Below are 23,279 nucleotides of genomic sequence, written 5' to 3'. Positions count from 1 at the left end.
TTGTTTGTATGAATTCCATGTGGCTTAGGTATATTTCTTGTATCTTGTGGCTTACCTTTTCACTCTCTTAAAGGTATTTGTTGAAAAACAAAATCTAAATTTTATAATAGTCCAGTTTACACTTCTTTTCCTTTATGGTTAGTACTTTTTATGTCCTATTTTAAAATTGTGCCTCTCCAAAATCACAAAGATATTCTCCTCTGTTACAGTCTAGAAGTTTTACTGTTCTACTTTTTACATTTAGAAGTGTAGTCCATCTGGAATTGAGTTTTGTAGACGTGCAAATAGGGTCCTACTTTAGTTTTTTCCCCACATGCTTATGCATTTGACCCAGCACTACTTTTTGAAACCCAGTCGTCTTTAGTGCCACTTCATTATAAATTAAATGAGCACATATATGTGCAAGTCAGTCTCTGATGCTTTGTTTCTTTTCCATTGCTTTAATTGCCTGTTCTTAGTATTACACTTTTCTAATTACTACAGTTTTATATACATACTGAGTGTTAATATCTAATAATGTAAGTCCTCCAACACTGTTCTTCCTCAAGTTAATATTGACTATTCTTGGCCCTTCATAGTTCCACATCAATTCTAGAATCACCCTGTCAGTTTCTACCCACCCACCCACAAATACCCTGTTTTTTTTTTTAATTGAAGTTACATGAATCAATTTTGGGGTAAATGACATCTTCACATTATTGACTTTTTATCACAGTATTCTGATCTGTGACTAGGTTATGTTCTTCCATTTATTTAGATTTTCCTTTCTCTCAGTACTGTTATATAGTTTTCTGCATAGAAGCTTTTGTTTTCATTATATTGTGCATGATCCATCCTTTCCCATCCTTTTGCTTTGAACTTTTCTGTGTGCTTATATTTAACTAGAGGCCTGGTGCATGAAATTCATGCATGGGGGTGTCCCTCAACCCAGCCTGCACCACTTGCCTGCCTGCCTGATTTCCCCTAACCACTTCTGCCTCCCGGCCTGATCTCCCCCTAACTGTTCCCCTGCCAGCAGAGCTGCAGGACCCCCAGGCCTCACTGCATGGAGCAGCCGCCAGGCCCCGCCTCTGCTGTGTGTGCGGCCATCTTGTGGCGGCCATCTTGTGATGACGTCGCGGCGGCCATCTTGTCGTGCGAGGGCATTGCGCAACGCCACCTAAGCTTTTATTATATAGGATGTGTATCCTGCCAGTATCATGTAGCTGCTCTTTGGTGGAGGGAGAAGTTCTTTGTGTGACAATCTTTTTCTCTCAATTGGGATATTTGATCTATTTACATATACTGTAATTACTGATAATATTGGAGTTTGATTCTATTGTCTTACTACTTTTTTTTATGTCCTAGCTGTTCTAGGTTCCTTTTTCTCCCCTTTCTTGCTTTCTTTCAGATTTATATGTATTTGTTCAATTCTAGTTCTCTTCCTTTGATTAACTTGTTAGTTGTACATTCATTAAATATTACAATTTTTTAAAGTCTAATATAATTTACCATGTTTACCTCTTCCCGGACAGTGCAAGAATCTTGGGACACTTATATTTACATTTTTTCCAACTCATTCATTGCTGTGTGTTTTAATTCTACATACATTTTAATCTCCTCAATTCAATCTCAATATTGCTTCATGCAGTAGGTATAGATCAGTGGTCGGCAAACTCATTAGTCAACAGAGCCAAATATCAACAGTACAACGATTGAAATTTCTTTTCAGAGCCAAATTTTTTAAACTTAAACTTCTTCTAACACCACTTCTTCAAAATAGACTCACCCAGGCCATGGTATTTTGTGGAAGAGCCACACTCAAGGGGCCAAAGAGCCGCATGTGGCTCGCGAGCCGCAGTTTGCCAACCACTGGTATAGATTGATTCACTCCCATGTTTATCTCCATTGTTCTTCATTCCTTCCTACATCTCCGTGTTCTTTTACCTGATATTATTTCCATTCTGCCTAAAGACCTTCCTTCATTATTCCCTTTAGTCTGAGTCTACTATCACTAGTTCCTTCATTTTTTTATTTTGCTAAAAATGCCTTTGTTTAGCCTTTAATTTTGGTGGATAATTTCAATTATTATAAAATTTTAGGTTGGCAGTTATTTTCTTCCAGCCTTTGAAGATGTTATTCCATTGTCTTCTGGCTTCCTTTATTTCTCTTGTGAAGTCAGCTGTCAGTTTACTCTTCTAAAGGTAATGTGATTTTATTTTTCCCCTCTATTTGCTTTTTGAATTTTCTCAGCCTTTGATTTTCAAGCAATGTCCCCAGAGGAATTTTCTTGCATATTTATCCTGCTTTGGGTTGTAGTACTCCTTAAAAGTGGAATTTGTTATCTTACCAAAGGTGTTGTTTTTTTTTCAAACTTTCAACCATTGTCTCTTCAAATATTGCTTCCGCCCGCCCCCCCCCCCACTTTTTTTTTCTTCTTTGTAGAGTTCAGTTACCACTTAAGTTAGTCATTTTCACTGTTTTGTGTGTCTTCTATTCTCTTTTCTATATTTGCCATAATTTTGCTTATTATTGTTTTTAATCCTCCCCTGACGATATGTTTTTATTTATTTTAGAGAGGAAGGAAGGGACACACACACACTGATGTGAGAGAGAAACATTGATTGGTTGCCTCCCATATGTGCCCTGACCAGTATCGAACCCACAACCTAGGCAGGTGCTCTGACTGAAAATTGAACCTGTAACCTTTTGGTGTACAGGACAATGTTCCAACTAACTGAGTCATCCAGCCAGGGTACACTTTTTCTTCTTTATGCTTCATTCTCGATTTTTTCTTTTGATTTATCTGCAGCTCATGATTCTTCTCTTTAGTTGTGTCTATTCTGCTTTCATTCCCTTCTATGTAGTTTTTTATTTTAAATATCATATTTTTCAGTATTATTATAGCCATTTGATTGTTTTCTTATTGTTTCCATTTCCCTGCTGGAACTCTCTATCTTATCATCGTATTTCTTCAACATCTTTATCGCAGTTATTAAATGTCCAGTTCCAATAATTCCAATATCAGAATCACATATGGACCTGTTTGTATTGTCTGGGTTTTCTCTCCTCTTTGTTTTCAGCCATTGGTCTTTATTTCCTGGTGTTTCTTATATATTTTTTTATTTAATGCTAATCATTGGTATTTACATTGGAGAGATAATTTGAGGCTCCAGCTTGTGTTTCTTTCCCTACAGAGGATTATTTTTTGCTCCCAGCATGTGGTTAAGATAGGGGCAGATCGCCGTAATGTGAGGAGGGACTTAACTGATTGGAGATGGTGCAGTCTATTTCCCATTTTCCTTTTAGGAGGACGTCCCTTATGCCTCCCACCCAAACATCTGTGGTATTTACCAGGACATCGCTGTTTCTTGGGCTCAGAACTGTGCTTTTTTATCTTCCCAGACCCCTGGGATTTCAGGAAGCTCTGCTCAGCTTCTCAGCTTCCGGACAATAGTTTACACATTTAAAAATGCCTCAAGGGCAAATGCAACACTGTACTCACTCCTCTGTGCTTTCATTCTTTGTTTACTCATCAAGGTAAAGCTCATGCCTTGGTGTCTTTACAATGCCTTCAAACAGATGTTTTTGTATATTTTCCCAGTGTTTCTAGTGGTTTTTCTGAGAGAGGGTTCATCTGCAATAAGTTATTCTGCCATTACTATAAGCAAAATCCTCTTTCATTTTTAAAATAGCTATGTGTATTTATTGCTTTGAAAATAAGAGCACAGTAAGAGTTATGGCATAGGATAATATAATACCTGCAAAAAAAAAAAAAAAGAATGTACAGTTCTGTTAATGGGAGGGTAAGGAACATTTTCAGAGTGGAATTGACACCTGGGGTTTTAAAGATTGTTTAGGGCTCATTAAGCATTCAAGAAGAAGGAAAAAGTATATATAAATTCTTAAAAGCATAGGGCATAGGAGAGGTTTAAGTTTCAAGAATTTCTAAACTTTCCTGAAACCTTGCCAGATTTTGTCTGGATGATGAAATGCATTGTTAATGGAGCAAAGACTGCTTTACACCTTACATCATCTGACACTGATAACATTCAGGATGACAGACTGTCTAGCTGGTGTCTGAAAAACCACCTAAAAGTAGCACCATTCATTTTGGCAGTGGGAGCAGCACCTATGAAGTCCCAAAGGTGAGAGAAAGGAAGGCTGACCAAATGAACTGAGAAAGGGTCTAGCAAAAGGCAAGGAGGGGAGGTGTGAGAGGATAAGGCTGGAAAGTTAGACTGGGGATCCAATCCTAAAGGCCTCCTACGCCAATTTAAGTCATTTGAAATTTAACCTAAGAGCACTTGAAAACATTGAAGAGCTTTTCCCCACGGATCCAGTTTACATTGCCTTTTATAGAAGTTGCTCTTCCTCTTGTGGGCAAATAAGTTGGAGGGAAACAAAGTTGGAGGTAGGGAGACCAGTGAGAAGGCTGTTGCATGCATCCGCATGAGGGATGGCAGTGAAGGGGAAGAGGTGGATTAAAGAGAGACCTGAGAGTTGGTGACTGGCTAGGAGTGGCAGGATGGGAGTAAGGAAGGACAGCTTGTACCACGGCCTGCTGGTTGAATGAGGAGATGTTGGAATCCCTGCGATGGAAATGCAGGACCATTGGCGGGCATGCTAGATGCCAGGTTCACCTTAAATGCTTTCCGTTTGAAGTGCCTGCAGCATATCCAAGTAGAAGTACCCATTAGGCAGCTAGATATTTGCCTCTGGACTCGGTAGAGAAATCTGGGCTAGAGAGGAAGGTTTGTTAATCCTACCTAATAATAGACAAATATGCAAATTGACTGTACCTTTGCTATGCCCACGATTGGCCAGGAGGTGCGGGGGGGGCGGGACTCGGGGTGGTCGGGGTGGCCGATTGGGCCGGCGGGACACTGAGCTTGCGTCGCCAGCAGCAGCACGATCTCAGCGTCTGCGCCATGGCTGTGCTGCGGCACAGAAGGGGCCTCTGGGGCAGCGAGCCCACGTCCCACCATGGACCATCAAAAGCGGGGAGCTGGGTGCCTGTCCACTCCGGCACCAGCGGACAGACACCCAGCTCCCCCGCGATCAAAAGCGAAAGCAGGGGAGCTGGGTGTCTGTCCGCTCAGGCATCAGGCCTTTCAACAGCCTCCGCTGCGCCAGAGGCTTTTGAAAGGCCTGGTGCACCAGCAGACAGACACCCAGCTCCCCTGCGATCGAAAGCGGGGAGCTGTGTGTCCGCTCCGGCACCAGCGGACCCCCTGCCATCAAAAGCGGGGAGCAGGCTGCTAGCAGTGTCCGCGGAGCGTGCTAGGCTTTGCAGGGCAGTGGATATGGCCTGGATGGCAGGTTAGGCCTAGGGGACCCTACAGGTGCATGATTTAATCATGCACTGGGCCTCTAGTGTTTAATAAAATTATAATGATTGAAACGGTGGAGATACATTTGTCTGGGGAGAGTGGTAGGGTGAGAAAAGTTTATCAGATGGAACCGTGAGGAGCTCAGATATATTGAACAAGGCCGAGCAATAGAAACCTTCATAAGAAATGAAAACATGCAGCCTTGGAGAGAGGAAACTCGGAGAGAGGGATGTCTCTAGAGCTAGAGAGGTAGTTGCTGCCCAGACAGTTACCTACGAGAGACTTAAGGAACACCCACTGGCTTTAGGAAAAACAGGGCCCTGCTCTCCCTGTTGAAGGCAGGAAAGTTAAAGAATAGGTGGGAAGCAAGGAGAGAGCGCAAATGGCAGCCTCTCCCTGGGCCTCGGTTCCCTGGGCCGCGGTGAAGGTGTGTGGGACTCAGAAGTTACATAAGCTGCCACAGGGCTGGATTCTAACGCAGACGTGCGTTTGTTTGGCCAGTGCAGTATTCCAAATGTATTTCTGATCAGCCAGATACAATTACATAGACAGATGCCTTTCCACATCCCTTGGGGCAGATTAAAAAATCTGTCATGCTTGGTTTTAACCTGGTGAGTTTGCTATGTGGTCTCATGCTGTCTACACACAATCTACATGAATTCCGATCAAGAATAGCTACAAAAAAATTCCACTATCTTTTATATTTTATTGATTTTTTACAGAGAGGAAGAGAGAGGGATAGAGAGTTAGAAACATCGAAGAGAGAGAAACATCGATCAGCTGCCTCCTGCACACCCCCTACTGGGGGATGTGCCCGCAACCAAGGTACATGCCCTTGACCGGAATCGAACCTGGGACCTTTCAGTCCGCAGGCCGACGCTCTATCCACTGAGCCAAACCGGTTTTGGCTCCACTATCTTTTATATCACGATGTGGCTTCTTAAGACTCTGTTACCGAATATAATTTAAGACCCAGGAGGCAAGTATTCTGGGGAAGTGATGTGTGTCTTCAAAGGATTGTGGGTTTGAAACAGTGGTCGGCTTTCCTGTGTCCCACCGGCAGCTCTGGCACGGTAACGCACACCTGACTCCGGAACAGTTTCACTTGGAGGGTGGTGTTTGCTTGAGGCCCAGCTCTGATGATTCCCTTCCTCACCGTGGAGGATGCTGCTGTGAATTCTGCCACGTACAGCCTGAGATGTTTGTTCCCTGGGCGCCCCAGCCTCTGGCGGCCTTGTTCCATCCTTTTGATGGTGTGGCTTCCTCTTTCTGGGAAACCTGATCCCTCCAAAGAGGACCCGGGATGTGCCCTGAGACTTCATGCTGAGTCCTTGGTAGAAAACACGTGGATGGACAAGCTTGCAGCGGGAGGGGCAGGGCGGGGACATGGGGAAAACTTGCAGGCCTTGAGTCTTGCAGAACTCCGTTCTTCTGGTTTCTGCCTTTTAAAAAAATTGTCTTGTTTCAGTAAAAGACTTTTGCATAAACATGCCTTTCCTAATTGTGTATGATGAATGTTTTTATTCTTCCAAAGTCGTATACAGCTCTAATAGAAATGGATTCAGGAGTTCATATGACAAAGAGGAGGGATCTGAAAGCCACAGGCTATGATTTTCAGCAGTCAGAGCTGTGATCTCAGCCTCCCCTAAAACTTGTGGGAAACCGAGGGAAAAGGCCACAGTCTAGGCCGCCCAGCTAACGAGCAGCAGAGCCGGAGCTAGATGAGGTCTTAACCAAACCTCATCTGCAGCCCTTCTCCACAGGGACATCCTTCCGCCCTGTGCCGGAGCTGAACTGTTTTACGCAGCTTGCTTCTCTCCGCCACCTTCGCTTTATTATCTTTGTGTTTTCTCTCCTGGCCTTCTCCTCTGCCTCAAAAAGCACTTTGTTCAAAATCTTTGATTCTGCATGTTGCACGCGGAAGTGCCGTGTGAGAAGCGGTAGACTGCTGTTTTGTAACCTGCCTTGATTAAGTTGTAGAGTTATGTCCCAGCTGTGTGGCTTACTAAACATTTACAGCTCAGCAAGTCTGCAGTGCTGTACAGTTGTCTTGTTTTATGGAGCTGGGCCTTTTGCACTCTTCATTGTATTACGGGCCCTCATCATCCTCAGCAAGAAGAGGACCACCTGCTGTGTCTGTCGATTCAACCAAAGCAATGGCTGGTAAAGGCCACACTCCATGGCCCCCAGAGACGGTCCAGCCGAAGCCTTTAGAAAAAAATCATTTGCGTATTTTTCATGCAGATGTTATATGCTTTAACAAGATCCCTCGTTGTTCTCTATCCCAGAGAGCACTGTGCAGAGAGTCTGACCCAGAAGTTAGAAAACCTCAGGTCTGGCCCTGGTGCTGCCTCTAAAAGTGTGTTCATGGACAAGCGCTGGGCCTCGTCTGTGAGACGGTTCAGAGATGAGCTCTACAGTCGGCTCTCCTGCAGCTCTCGGGATTCTCAGGTCTCTTTGTCACGTGCTCTGGCATTTCCAGCCTGCGTCCTCTTCTTGGGTTGCCAAGGACTAGGTGCCGTGTAGGAAAGCTCATGTTCATTCTGCAGGAGGTGGCGCCAGAGTTTTTACGGACCAGTTTATACTCGTAGTTTATCACCAAATCCCAACATCTTTAGGAGTGAATTGAAAGGTGAACAGGCCTCTCACAAAAGAGGAGATGCCAATGGCCATTAAGTGAGAAAGTGCTCCATACCGTTACTCACTAGATATAAAAATTAACCCCCAGTGAGAGGCACCTGCACACCCACCAGAATGGCTAAAATAAAAAATCTGACAGTAGCAAGTTTCAGCTAGGATGAAGGATGGAACTCTCATACATTGCTGGTGGAGTGCAGCATGGTAAAAACATTCTGAAAAAAAAAGCTTTGTAGTACCTCTAAAGCTAAATTTACACTTACTCTGTGACCCAGCAATTGTGTTCCTACGTTTATATTTTTAAAAAACTATTCCATATGTCAACCTAAATGCATGTACAAGAACTTTCTTGGTAGCTTTATTTATAGTAGCCCAAACAGGAAACAATCCAAATGTTCATCAGCAGTAGAATGCATAAACAGATGTTGATGTATTCATATAATGGAATACTATACATCAAGAAAACGAATGAATGGCTATGGGTAACAACATGGGTGAATCTCACAGCATTATGATCAGAGAAAGAAGCCAGATATAAAAGGATACATACTGTGTGGTTTCATCAACATGGAGTTTAAGAACAGGTAAAACTAGTCAAAAGTGATAGAAACTAGAATAGCGATGACCTCTGCTGTGAGAGGACATTGACTGGGAATGGGCACGAGTGATGCAAATGTTCTATGTCTCCATCTGGAGGACAGATATATATAGATGGACACACAAGTAGAAAGTCACTGAGCTGCCCACAGAGTGTATACTAAGGGCCCAGTGCACCTTGAAAGGAATTGTGGACTGTGAGGCTGTGGTGGGCACAGGGGCAGGTCTTGGCCCATCCTCCACACACACACCCTGCCCCTCCTGCTGCGGCCCCTGGTCCCAGGTCTGCTGGCAGCCTTGCTCCCGCCACCACCACTCCCATGCGCTTACGGCGCCAGCCCCGCTCACAAACCGCTGAAGGCATGGAGTGATTGGAGCCAGCGCCAGCAGCAGGTGTGAGTGGTGGCTGCTGCCCCGATCACCCCTCAGGAGCAGGGGTAGGTGGAGAAGCCCTCAGGCAGCTGCTGCTCGCACCTGCTGACAGCGCCGAGCAATCAGGACTGACTCCAGGTGCTGGCAACGGGTGTGAGCGGTGCCTCCGGCGCTGGCAGTGGGTGTGAGCGGGGCTGGCGCCAGCAGCAGATGCAAGCACTGGGCAGGACTGCGGCGTGCAGGAGCAAAAATTTTCAGTAACCACCAGAGGCTCATCCCAATGACAGCAACTGGCACCCCACCTTGGTCTGGCACTCCTGCTCACCTGCTCCACTATCCTGCCACGGCCGATGCCCACCATGTTCTGCACTCTGCCACCTGCTGCTGACACCCGCCATGTTCCGCACATGCCCCCTGGTGGTCAGCGCACATCATAGCACTGGTTGTTCGGTTGTCCAGTTGTTCCGCCGTTCGGCCTATTTGCATATTAGGGTTTTATATATATAGATAAGCATATGCCCCGATCAAAACAATTGAGAAGAAAGAATGAGTCACCTGTGTGTGATCCCATGCACTTGGTGTTCTAGGTCTAGGAGCAGTGGGGCAGTGGGGGTGAGGGGAACCAGAGGGAAATAGTTTTCAGCACGGCATTTGTTAGAATGTCTCTCTTCGGTTGGTCCCGAGCCAGTGGTGTGGGCGACTTCTTTGAGAAGCACAGCAATTCAAATTTTATAATAAGGAATCTGGAGCTCAGGTGTGCCAGACACTCTTCTTTCTAGGAAGCTCCAGTCTAGAGGTTTACTCCCAAGTATAACTTTAGATGGCTTTTATCCACAGGGGTGGCAGCTAGAGAGACGGCCCAAGCGCTGAAGACGCTGGCCCAGGCTGCCCGTGGAGTGGCTGCATCGACGAGTGACCCCGCAGCTGCGCATGCCATGTTAGATTCTGCTCGCGATGTGATGGAGGGCTCGGCCATGCTCATCCAAGAAGCCAAGCAGGCCCTGATTGCTCCTGGAGATGCGGAGAGTCAGCAGAGGCTGGCCCAGGTGAGGCCCGGAATGGTGGTCACCACTAAAGTGGGTGTGTTAGCAGGCTCCCTCCTGGGCATTCTTCTTCTGGTGTGAACACTTAGTGGGTGTTTTCAGGACCTTCCAAAGTGCCATAACAATGCCGCCCTTACCTACATAATACTTACTTTTGGAAAAAAAAAATTAGTATTTTTTTATTGATTTCAGAGAGAGAGGGAGAGGGAGATAGAAAAATCAGTGATGAGAGAGAATCATTGATTGTCTGCCTCCTGCACACCCCCTACTGGGGATCGAGCCTGAAACCCGGACATGTGCCCTGACCAGGAATCAAACCCTGACCTCCTGATTCATAGGTCGATGCTCAACCACTGAGCCACACCAGCCAGGCCTTAATACCTACTTTAGTAAGTCTTGCCTAGTAGCCAACATAATGTGTCAACAGAGAGTATGGGGGACTTTTACTTCGTTGAAATCTGCCCTTGGAGCTTTAGGAGTCAGGACACTACCTGTTTGCTTTGGGCCTACATATGCTCGAGGGTATTCCTCTTCCTAGCCTGGGAGATAAGGTAGATGGACTTGGTCTGACCACTCAGAGTTTTAAACTCTGACTCTCTACTGCCTCTTAGGAGGAGTCTTCAACTACCTGATGCACCTAGTTGGCTAGAGACCATCTGGGCGAAGTTCTGCACCAGTCACTAGGAAGAAGATGCTTTAGATTAAAGGGATTGACATAACCCACACTTAAGATCCTGCCCTTTAACTGAGGATACGGAAGAGTACAAACAGGGAGCCCTCACACATGCCTGACAGGCATCCTGTGGGCACCTCCCGGTGGGTCTGGAAGTGCTCGGAGCCGTCTCCCTGCCCTTGGGCACTGAGGCTTGGGGCTGATGACTCAGAGGGTCGCTGAGCAGAAATCAACCACAGCCCCCTTAACTGTGATCCAGAGAACTCAAGGCCTGCTTCCACCTCCGTGATCTCGGCCGGGCTCGCAACAGGGGAGCGCTTTCTGTTTCTCTTGGTGTTAGACATCTTTGTTTAGAACCTGACATGATATTGGCAAGCTCTGAGTTTGAATCGCAGAGTCACGACGTAGCCTGGCTTTGGGGAAAGGCAGGGTGTACTGTCTCAGTGTGTCAGACCCTTTGCCAAGACAGGATATTTACCGCAGCGAGAGGCCAGAGGAGGAGATTTAAGGGTAAACAGTGTCAGGAAGATGCTGGTGGACCATTGCCCCATCTTTTTTCAGCTCTGCATACTGTCACTGCTCAGTCCCAACACGTGCAAAAATGTGCGGAAAGCTGCTTTCTTACAGAGCTTTTCCCCTTCCGTGTATGCAGGTGGCCAAAGCCGTCTCGCACTCCCTGAATAACTGCGTGAATTGCCTCCCCGGGCAGAAGGATGTGGACGTGGCCTTGAAGAGCATCGGGGAGTCCAGCAAGAAGCTACTTGTGGACTCGGTGAGAGGTTTGGGGTTGGGAAGGGGCTCGGGGAATGGTGCTCACTGCGGGTGTGTGTGGGGTCTTCTCTCCTCCAGGGGGCCTCGGAGAGCCAACCTCTCCTTTGGGAGGCTGTTATTCCTGCCCATCTGCCTTTTCCTAGTTTGGCTTCCTGCTCAGTGAAGTTTCAGGTGGAGCTTTTAAAGTTCACTTTTTCTTGGAACACATTTGCCATTTGCTCTTGGGTCATCCCCTTGAGACAGGAAAGGGGGGAGTAGGTGATCATCTGACTTCTTATCAGGGCATAAAGGAGGTAGTGTGAGGGGTTTCACCTGGGACCTGTTCCCTTCCCTGTTCTGTGAGCTTCCTCCTGGGAGGCTTGTGCCTGTTTATCTTTGTTTTCTGTCTGGTGCCCGGCACGTGCCAGGTGTGCAAGCAGTGCATGCGGTGTGACAGCTAGAGTCTAGCCTCTCTCTCTGTCTCTGCAACTTTTCATATATAGTCATAGTTCTGCTGGTGACGATTCTGTTCTGTAGCCAAGCTATATTATGAGCAAAGGCCACTCATAAAAATGGATGGCTGTTAGTTTGGAAGAATAGGATTGGAAGGTAACTGGCATCAGTGTTTTAGTTCTAGAGAGCCAAAAGTTTGAGAGCTTCTGCCTAAGAGAGACAACACAGAGTTGTGCTTCAGAGTCCTGGAGGCAGATTGCCCAGGTGTGAGTCCTGACTGTGCCACTTCGGAGACCATGGCCCCTGAGGATAGCTGTCTTACTATTTTTAGAACCACAGTGTCTAGCACTGAATAGGTATTCAATAAATGTAAATGGGTGAATGAGTGCATATATGTTGAAGGTCAAATTTAACATGAGCTCAGGCCGCACAGAGCCTTCAGTCTCTGACTCAAAACGCATCCCTGGAGACTCTGTCTTCGTCCTCAGTCCCTTCCTCCATCCCTCTCATGCAAAGTGAACTTCTCACGGCTGTGCCTTTTGTTCCCCACAGTTACCTCCAAGCACGAAGCCGTTCCAGGAAGCCCAGAGCGAACTGAACCAAGCAGCAGCCGACCTGAACCAGTCTGCTGGGGAAGTGGTCCATGCCACCCGCGGGCAGAGCGGGGAGCTGGCTGCGGCCTCCGGGAAGTTCAGTGACGATTTCGATGAATTCCTCGACGCTGGCATTGAGATGGCGGGCCAAGCTCAGGTGGGTGTGTGTCTATGGGGTGGGGCGGGCGGGGAGGGGCGCAGTCTGGAACTGACCCTCACCTCTCTACTCTATTGGACAGGCCCCCCTTGAGGCCGATTGGGCAAATAGGAATGGGGAACCTGTCCAAGGCCTCCCTGCTGCGTTCTTTTTGCCGCTTAGGAAGCTCCGTGATCTCACAGGAGTGGCATCCCCGAGATGCTATCAGCTTCTGTGTGAGGTGATCCTTGGAGATGGGGAACGATTCCCACGGACCTCCAGCAAAATTCGCCACTTTATTTACATTTTTTGGAGGGAGGGTGGTAAGAGGAGGGAAAAACGTTTAGCCGAGACTAGTATAGCTCCACATCCTGTGCTTTGAGTGTGGTAATAGAGTGAAAAGTCATGTTGTTGAGGTTCAGCAGGCCCATCAAAAGGGACTGTACCTAATACTGAGTCAGAGGATTAAAAATCACCTCCTCCAGATGAACAGATAAACTCCTGGTTTAGAACAAGGGAGCATGACTGGTCTGGTGTCAGCCTGCAGAGCTGTTTCCCCCAGCTCCTGCCATCTCCCTAGCAGAGCTACCCAGGGTACTTCTTGCTCTGTTATCTACAGAGAGCGAGAAATGTGCCCTCTCCCGGGTCAGGAACTTCTGGGACGCAGTCAGCTCTGACTGTCGAGACGGGGCTGGCCGCCTGTGCCAGGCTGGGACGGACGGCCCCTTGACAACTCCAGCATTGTTGAGCAAGACGTTGGCCTGTGGCCTGCCTGTGCACTGTGCGCGTGCTCGCTCCCCCCTCCCTCCCCCTCCTTTTAATGCCTCCACTTGTGAGATAGCACGGCTCTTGGCTGACCCACTTGGGGAAGAATTCCTGTCCTGTTTTGTGACTCTTGGTCTGGGTATCTGTCTGGGGAAGCGTAGACACCAGTCGGTGTCCCAACAAGTTAGGTCTCTGCAAACTAATTGGGCTTAATTCAATCTCTGTAGATAACTTGCTTCTATCCCAAGATGCTGCTCCCAGCTCTCTGACTGCTTGCTAGGAGAGATGGAGCATCCCTACTTACTCCGGCCCCTCTTGACCTTCCAGACCAAAGAAGACCAGATCCAGGTGATCGGGAACCTCAAGAATATCTCTATGGCATCCAGCAAGCTGCTGTTAGCCGCCAAGTCTCTCTCTGTGGACCCAGGAGCCCCCAATGCGAAAAACCTCCTCGCCGCAGCTGCAAGGTGAGAGTGGAACGAAATGGGCTTTTCGTGTGTTGACAAGCAGGGTCCGTGTTTGCGAGATGTGCTGGCATCCTGCTGCTTTTGCTGAGCAAAGGAGTGGTATCCTGGTGCTGTCAGAGGGGGAGCCCCGAGTGGCAAAGACTCTGGGGTTTCAGTAAACTGGCTCATTTCCATGCGCGTTCCCCTCTGTGGGCACCTGTCTTCTCCAGCCTTTTCCATTGGCCTTGCTTAGACTTAGACTCTCAATGATTTATAAATAAGATGGCTTACGTCTGTTTTTTAAAATATTGTTATATTTTTCAGATTATGAAAGCAATATATGCTTGTTGAAAAACAACTCAGAAAATACTGAAAACTATTTTTTTTTAAAAGAAAATGATACTCAACTAGCCATTCCTCATTTCTTGAGCACTTACTTGCCTGTCCGCCTGGCAGCAATGTTAGTTAGATGGACGGGAACATGTTCAGTCTGTCCCATGCAGAGTGATTCTTGTTTAGGGTGAACGGAGTGGCAGTGGGAGTACGTTGTTCTTGGAAATATATGAAAACGGGGATCTGCGTTTTGGATGATGTCATTGTGCTTCTTTCCTGTTGTTCCCACCCAGGAAGTGGGTGACACAATACAGCGTGTGTCCCAGGGCCCCAGCGAGCGGAGGCTAGCATGCAGAGAAACTGCCGTGACCACCAGGAAAATCCTCACCTCCCTCTCCTGACCCGAATGGGGAGGGCGTGTTCTGCTGCTGTGGCAGTGTGGGCAGGTGTTCTTAACATTACTTGGCATCCTCACGTGTACAGGAAAGCTGGCAGCAGCAAGAGATTACATGCAAAACCATTAGGCTCTAAAGCCTAATTGGGAACTCTTCAAAATGGGCAGATGACTGGTTTTTAAAGAGCATAGCTTAAATTCTACATTGTTACACTTGGTTTTATGAGTTTACTCATTTGTTTTTCTATGGCTTTCTCTCCTGGGAGCTCAAAGGCTGTTTTTTAAGTTGTCAGAGTCAGGAGGCCCGAATTGCAGTGCAGGCTTTAATGCTTACTAACCGGGTTACACCATCAGGTCTCTCAACCTGCCTAAACGTTCCCGTCTGCAAAATGGGGGTGTGCACATCATCCTGTAGGTCTTCTCAGTTCTCAGGACATGAGATACCATGGTACTAATGGTGACAACCTGGCTCAGGTCCCCGCATGGCTTGTAGTGCTATTTTTTTTTTTTTGGGGGGGGTGGATTAGACATATCAGAGCAGTTCCTCCGAAAGTCCTCGACTTTCTTCATTTATTCCCAAATACATACTTTAGCTTCAAACAATAGCTAGAGCCATTAGGAGACTGGGAAAATGTCCCGACGTCTCCCCACTTCCATCTTCTGCTGTGTGTTGTGATAGTTCCAGTGAGTCTCTCCCTGGGCTGGGGCGGGGGCAAGGGGGTATGTGTGCTGTGCTGAGCAGCTGTTTCTGGTATAAAACCCTCCCTTGATTGTTCTTTTTTCCTACAAAGACCTTAGGACAAGGCAATTGACATTTCCAGGTATCTGATCTCAGATGTTTTTCATTATCTTCAGTTTTTTTTTTTTTGTTTTGTTATTTTATTGATTTTTTTTTACAGAGAGGAAGGGAGAGGGATAGAGTTAGAAACATCGATGTGAGAGAAACATCGATCAGCTGCCTCCTGCACACCCCCTACTGGGGATGTGTCCGCAACCAAGGTACATGCCCTTGACCGGAATCGAACCTGGGACCTTTCAGTCCGCAGGCCGACGCTCTATCCACTGAGCCAAACCGGTTTCGGCCATTATCTTCAGTTTTTTGCATCATTTCAGAATTACAGTTTTCAACTTAGAATGTATTGTTCACTCTCTTAAATTGTGGAAAGAAGGGGAGAGTAAGAACTGCCCTTTTGAAAGCCAGATAAGGAAGGAAACACAGACCCCCGCACCACTACCACCACCACCACCACCACCAAGGAATGTTGCACTTACCTGGCTCTGTGGGGACTTGAAGGCCCCCTGGTGGTGACATTGAGGAAAGGCTCGCAAGACTTTTAGGTGAAAAAGCTTTCTTTGCCTATGTTGTCCTGGCTTTCAGCCTTCTACTGGGAGTTCCCAGCCTGATGGTGTTATAGCCAGGTCAGCACTTAAAAATCATTATGTGAAATGATTATCTCAGGATGGAACTGTTGCAAGAAGATGCTGGCACATTCCTGCTGGCTTCTTGGCACGTGCTGGCAAGCCCTGCTCCCGGGGTGGTTTCCCAGCCAAGCTCCCAGGAGGTCAGGTGAGTCAGGCAGCCGCCTCTTGGTAAAGCTCTCCCAGGTTGGGCTGTATTCATTACCCACATTTGTACCACATGCCGGATGTGCGATAGGGCGGGCGCTGGGCGCACATTACGGATAAGACAGGGATGGCCCTGCTGGAGTTGGGGCAGGTGGCATACACCAGCAGCCTGAGCCATCTCGGCCTCCCAGTGGTGCTGAGCAGAGGTGCACTTGCAGGTAAGCAGCCGGGATCGGGTCACTGTCACCCTCATTTTCAGCCCCACTGCCTTCCCTGCCCTAGAGACAGCCAGTCCCTTCATCTGGGCCTTCCTTCCAGTTGTTGGTCTCTAGAATGTTCTCTTCCCTTTATCCCAATCAGGGTCACACTCAGGCCTGGCCCCAGTCCACATGGAGCCTTCCCTGCCATGTGGAACCCGTGCCCATGGTGAAGGCCTTCATTACTTTTCTCTCATGCTCCCTGGGAGTCCGGCATGCATCTTGCCTCCCGGAGGTTCAGGATCCATCGCGGCCTGCCTGGTGTCATAGCCCCAGCACCTTCTCTGCGCCTTGTCTAGTCATTGTCTTGCCTCTTCAACCAGACTTCAATTGTATTTTTTTTTTCCTGGAGCTAAAATACCTGGTTCTTATTTACTTTATTTTTTATCTTTATTGTTGAGAGTATTACAGATGTTCCCCCTTCTTCCCCCTATTGCCCCCCTCCTCCCAGGTCCTGCCCCACCCCAGGCTTTCACCACACTATTGTCTGTGACCACGGGGAATGCATATATACATACTAGTGGCCTGGTGCACGAAATTCATGAACATTAAAAGGGGATTAATTAGAGGAAATAATTTAATATTGCTATTTGCCCTTTCTCTATAATAGAAGTGTCAGAGATGAAAGAAAATTAGTAAAATGTATATGAAAACCTTCCTCCTGACAGAGTCTGGGGTGCACCACACGACCCAGAGTCAAGTCCCCGCACACCCACATGTGCCTCAAAATTGCGTGAGACCCAGACCCGGCCGGCCTCCCCCCACATTGGGCTAGATGCAGACCCGGCCAGTCCCACACTTGTCAAGCCCTGCTGGGCAGTGGGCGAAGCCTCAGGTCCCCTGGCCCAGCACCAGGAGGGGGGCGCAGCCTCAGGTCCCCCATCAAGCCCTGCTGGGCGGGGGGGGGCATGGCCTGAGTTCCCCGACCCAGCACTGGGGGTGTACCTTGAGGTCCCCTGTCAAGCCCCGCTGGGTGGGGGGCACGGCCTGAGGTCCCCTGTCAAGCCCCGCTGGATGGGGAGCGCGGCCTGAAGTCCTCTGTCAAGCCCCACCTGGTTGGGGGTGCGGCCTGAGATCCCCCGACCCAGCACTGGGGGTGCACCTTGAGGTCCCCTGTCAAGCCCCACTGGGTGGGGGGCATGGCCTGAGGTCCCCTGTCAAGCCCAGCCAGGCAGAGGGGCACAGCCTCAGGTCCCCTGGCCCGGTGCTGGGGCGGGGAGCGCGGCCTGAGGTCCCCTGTCAAGTCCTGCTGGGCAGGGGGGTGTGGTCTGAGGTCCCCCAGCCTGGTGCCGGGGTGGGGAGCATGGCCTGAGGTCCCCCGGCCTGGCACTGGGGCAGGAGGAGCAGCCTGAGGTCCCCTAGCCCAGCACCAGGACAGGAAGTGCACCTTGAGGTCCCCCATCAAGCCCTGCCAGGCAGGGGGCATGGCCTCAGGTCCCCTGGCCTGGTGCCAGGGGGGACAGGGGGGCACAGCCTGAGGTCCCCCAGCCTGACACCAGGGCGGGGGACACAGCCTGAGGTCCCCTGTCAAGCCCCATGGGAGTGGGGGAGGGCATAGCCTCAGGTCCCTGCTGATTGCTTGTTAAGGCTCCTTATGAGAGCTTGGCCTCAGCTGTGGGTGCAGCCATCTTTGTGATGGAATGATGGTCAATTAGCATATTCCCTCTTTATTAGATAGGATACGTTCTTTGGTTAAGCTCTTCCTGCCCCTCTCTCCCTCCTTCCCTCTGAGATTCGTCAGTCTGTTCCAGGCTTCCATGCCTCTGGATCTATTTAGTTGGTCAGTTTATTTTGTTAATTAGATTCCACGTATAAATGAGATCATGTGATATTTGTCTTTCTCTGACTGGTTTATTTCACTTGGCATAATAATCTCCAGGTGTCTCTATGTTGCCTCAAAGGGTAAGAGATCCATCCTTTTTATAGCTGCATAGTATTCCATTGTGTGAATGTACCACAGCTTTTTATCTACTCATCTGCTGATGGGCATTTGGGGTGTTTCCAGATCTTAGCTATTTTAAATAACACTGCTCTGAACATATAGGTGCATATATTCTTTCTGATTGGTGTTTCGGGTTTCTTAGCATATATTCCTGGAGGTGGGATCACTGGATCAAACAGCAGTTCAACTGTGTAATTTTTAAGTCCTGAGCCTTGTAAATAGCAAGACGCTGGAAATACTACAGGTGGATTTTGGTTTGCTATTTACTCCCTCCCTAAGCACCTGCTCCCTTGAGGGCGGGAAATGTCTGATGTTGCTTTTTTCCCTCCAAGCTTCTTATTGGATATTTAGTGCCTTAACGACACAATCAAAAGCACAAATTGGTGATTTTTTTTCTCTCCTAATCCTGTTCCATGTCTAGCTAAAATTTCCCACCAGAGTTCCCAAACTTTAGGTAAATCAATTCAGTATCTCTAAACACTAAACGATTTGTATGTTAGAAAGCCCCTTTTTAACCTCTGAGGTTGTAGATCCCAATTTTTTAAAAAACTAAGACTAGCTGGATATGCCTAGATAAAGAATAAAACGCAATAAAATGCTATCTAGAGATTGAAGAATTATGGTCGTTTAACTTCTTTATATTCTTAAAAATAAAGTTGCATAGATTTGATCATTTAAAAAATTGTAGGAAAGAATAACTACAGTTCAGGCCTATTGAGATTTATATAGAACAGATACTGCTAATTTAGGCCAAATTTTTATTGATAATATAAGTTGGTTGATTCATAACTTTTTAGTAGATTTACTGAAATTTTAAAATAAAAATGTAAACCCCTAGCTGGTTTGGCTCAGTGGATAGAGTGTTGGCCTGCAGACCAAAGAGTCCCAGGTTCGATTCCGGTCAAGGGCACATGCCTGGGGTTTTGGGCTCGATCCCCAGAAGGGGGAGTGCAAGAGGCAGCCAATCAAGGATTCTCTCTCATCATTGATGTTTCTATCTCTCTCTTCCTCTCCCTTCCTCTCTGAAATCAGTAAAAAAATATTTTCAAAATAATGTAAAATCACTGTAAACATTTTTATATATTTGCAGTTGTGGGCTCAAACTGTTTTGTAAATTTTACTTTACTTAATTGTGTGTCATGAATATTCTTTTATGGCATTAGAATTATGCTATTATGCCGTTTGGGGCAAAAGTAGGTTTATAGTTGTTCATATGAAAAAGAATACAATAATTAAATAATAATACAAAATAAACTCTGTTTTGCTTACTCACAACTGCAAACCTATTTTTGCCCCACCCTATACATTATGACTTTCAATGGGCACCCCGGATTCTGTTGTGAACAATACATTTATTTAGTCAATCCTTTATCATGGTATATTTGTGTTGCCTCTAATCTTTTGCTCTTGTAAATAACTGCTGTAGTTTGAAACATAACAATATTATTTTTCATTGTCACATCTATATAACCATTTGCCTCTGGGCCACCTAGTTGACGATTTGGCGCTGTAATCCAGAAGCTAAACTGAGTGATGGGGATAAATGATACTTAAATCATGCTCTTCAGTCATGGATCACTGTTACCCAAGTGGCTCGTTCAGACTGCAGTGTTGAGCAGGCACTTTTATGGATTTTTCTAACCACAAACTGGTTTTGTTGTTGTTTTTTTAACTCCCAAGTTTTTGCTTGAAAAAATTTTTACGTCTACAAAATAGTTTAAAAAGAATAAGACAATGAACAGTGATATAGTCTCTGGATTCATCAATTGTAAATCCTTAGTATTTAAGTGGAAAATCTTCACGTAAAAGGTAGGTTTTTTTAAAAATGCAGATAAATAGGAAACACTGAAAGAAATAAGTTAAATGGAAAGCTGTGTGATATTGTCCAAATGATCAGGTCATCACAGTTCAGGACACTCTCTTCCCTTTGTCAGGTTGGCATCATCAGCCTGTCCACTCAGTGCCTCCTGAAGGCAGCCACACAGGACGTGGTGTGGGGCCCTCTGAGGGACGCTCTAGTGGGCACTCACGGGTGCACCTCCAAGGTGGTCGGAACTGGGGACTGCCCTGCCATCCCAGGGGGCCTTGTTTTGCTTTGCACCGTGGAGCGCACAGTACTTCCCAATGACACTGTAATTATGCCCTTTTCCCCAAATAAATACGTAAACCATTAGAGTTAGTGTGGCAAAAATCTGTGTTGGGGGTTCTTTCTTGAGTTCAGGAGTGATTTTCTTCTTCCCCTCACCCTCGCTAAATTTTAAAATTCAAAGCATATCTCCTCATCAAATAATTAAGCTGATTACCATTGTACATTCCAACATCATTTCCATCTAATTTGATATTCTGTGGGAAGCTGCAAAGTGAATTTAACTAATAAAATGAGCTATCTCTTATATTAGGCAGTGTTAATAATTAACAGCAATATGTGCCCTATTTTTTGTTGTAGTTGTCTGCCAGCAGCAGTGGTTAGTAACCGTGAATAGGTTCCAGGCCTTGCCGGAAGTGTGGACCGGTGATGACCCGGCTGAAAAGAGTTTGAGTTAGATAGGCATGGGTTTCCGTCTGTGTCTGCTCCTTACTCGCAGCAGCACCTTAGGGAATGAGCTCAACTCTGTTTATTTATTTATTAAACAAAAAGGTATTCAGTTTTGTTTATTTATTTTTGTTAATCCTCACCTGAGGATATTTTTCCATTGATTTTTAGAGAGAGTGGAAGGGAGGAGGGAGAGATAGAGAGAAACATCAATGTGAGAGAGACACATTGGTTGGTTGCCTTTTGCACATGGCCAGGGATCGAGCCTGCCACTCATGGTAGGTGTCCTTAACTGGAATCGAACCTAAGACCCTTCATTCTGCAGGCCGACGTTCTATCCACTGAGCCAAACCAAGTAGGACCAAAAAGGTATTCAGTTTTAAGAATTAGTATAAAGCTATAGTAATCAAAGTGGTGTGGTATTGGCGATGGGTTAGACACATAAATCAGTGGTATAGAATAAAATCCAGAAGTAAATATACACAAATATAGCCAATTGATTGTCAACAAAATTGCAAAACCAATTCAATGGAGAAAGGATAGCCTTTTAAACCAATGGTGCTGGAATAATTTGACTTCCAGTCCTTGAAAAAAAAAAAAATCTGGGCTGCCTTTTAAGTTCTAAGAAGAATAGAAACACATGTAAAATCAGTCATACAAGTATTAGTATTAACAAAAAAAGTTGCTAATTTTGAGATAGCATCTAGGAACTAGTCAATTATATAGAATTTAATGGAAAGTGGGGATTTAAAAATTATAGACAGAGTTTACTACTATATGTCACTGTGTCTAAAAATATACAAGATATTCCAAACTACACCAAGGCTACCCAAAATAGCCTTGTTCTGATAATCTTATTCTTTTGGGGCTCCTCGTGATCAGTGTTAATATGATCTTTGCTATTTGCAACATTGTTGTGAATTCTTTCTTATGAATATATTATAAGATGGTCATATTGCCTTAAGAGAACTTTCAGTACCATTTACGGGTAAATCAAATGACTAATTGGAAGCAAGGTAAGGGGTCTCATTCTGTCTTTCCTGGGAGTGGTTTTTTTCTGGTTGTTTAAAGCCTTGTAGTAGAGCTCTGCTGGGGTCCCCAGGCTATACAGTGAATTCATTGTATTTCTAATGAACCTGCAAAGTATCCTTGGAGAAATTACTGTTGATTTTTTCAAACAAAAGCACCCCACATTTTCTGTTCTGGCACAGAGCTGTGACAGAGAGCATCAATCAACTCATCACACTGTGCACCCAGCAAGCACCCGGCCAGAAGGAGTGTGACAATGCCCTGCGGGAGCTCGAGGTGGGTCCCGGACAGGCCTCTGAGCATCCAAGAGTGTGTCTGTCTGTCCTCTGCCCATGGGGTCAGTTCCTTCTCTTCTGTGTTGTCTTTTATCTTCCTGGGAGACTGTCAAAGCCAACGTTCCATCCACGTGGGAAGAACTGAAGAAAGATTAGATTTGGTGGGATTATCCTCCCTGCTTCCCCTTTTCCCACTAGGATGAGAGTTATTTTGTTAAAGGATTCTTTATTTCAAACTGAAAGAGGCCTATGGTATTGGGTGTAGGTTGAAGATGAACAAGCTCTACCTGAAAAGTTTGGGAGAGGTTATTCTGAGGCATTTGAGAGAAGCTGAGATAGATGTGCTTTCTGAGTAAAAATGATTTCCCCATATATTTTATTTTGTAACATGTAAGGACCACATAAAACAAAACCCAAAAGTGGTACTCATTACCATATGACCAAGGTGCCCATGGGGTAGAACACAGCGTGGGTGCTTTTACATTTATATTCATACTTATGGTTTATTTCTAATTTAAAATTGGTTTATGCCCAACAGTATGCCTACTTGTATATAGAGCAGTCTTAATCAATCTAGGTTCGATTGAAACAGCCAAATGGATGTCTCAGTAGTTATGGGTTGGTTGTACCCAAAGTACATTGAGTTTTCTGGATGATTAACATGGATTTGGCCTGGTGGGAATACCTCCCATGCCAGTTGGGGGTTTGATTGAGGCTCAGTCTGACGATGGCAATAGGCCATTGTGTGCAGCCAGAAGTGCTGGAAGTGAAAAGTGGCTTCGTAAAGGTCTGAGGCATTCTGAAAACAGTGGAGAGTGTTTCCTGCATTGGGTGAATTATTTCTCAATTCTGGTCTGTTCACGTTTGCAAATATAAATATGTAGGCTGTTGATCTAAATGAATTCTTTTGGCCTAGGTGCAAATGGATGTCTTAATGGTATCCTTGGTTGCCAAAATTATGACTATTTCAGAATTGCTGTTACTAAAACAATTTTGATTGTACAAAGGGTGAGAGGAGGTTCTTCGATGAAATGACCTCCGTTATGCGCCCTCTTTCCCTCATATCTCTAACTGAGTAACTCAGCAGTTTCTACCATGACTGCCACACAACCTTTTGCAACTCAAATGACCCTGTCTTTCTGTTGGCTGTGCCCCAAAGGATGCTGGGTCCTC

At 46.2% G+C, this 23,279-nt stretch overlaps 1 protein-coding gene across 1 annotated transcript in view; it reads left to right on the top strand.

Moving 5' to 3' along the window:
- Positions 1–23,279, top strand: part of TLN2 (talin 2) — a 425,370-nt gene that overhangs the window by 310,992 nt on the left and 91,099 nt on the right. The window contains exons 29-33 of the mRNA XM_008139166.3: positions 9,756–9,964; positions 11,287–11,406; positions 12,390–12,587; positions 13,659–13,798; positions 22,014–22,107. Coding sequence (XP_008137388.2) covers positions 9,756–9,964; positions 11,287–11,406; positions 12,390–12,587; positions 13,659–13,798; positions 22,014–22,107 — 761 coding nt within the window. The remainder of the gene's footprint in view (positions 1–9,755; positions 9,965–11,286; positions 11,407–12,389; positions 12,588–13,658; positions 13,799–22,013; positions 22,108–23,279) is intronic.

Source organism: Eptesicus fuscus, chromosome 5, assembly GCF_027574615.1.
Source record: "Eptesicus fuscus isolate TK198812 chromosome 5, DD_ASM_mEF_20220401, whole genome shotgun sequence".
In the NCBI taxonomy this organism is placed as follows: domain Eukaryota; kingdom Metazoa; phylum Chordata; class Mammalia; order Chiroptera; family Vespertilionidae; genus Eptesicus; species Eptesicus fuscus.
This window is presented reverse-complemented; position numbering and strand designations above follow the sequence as displayed.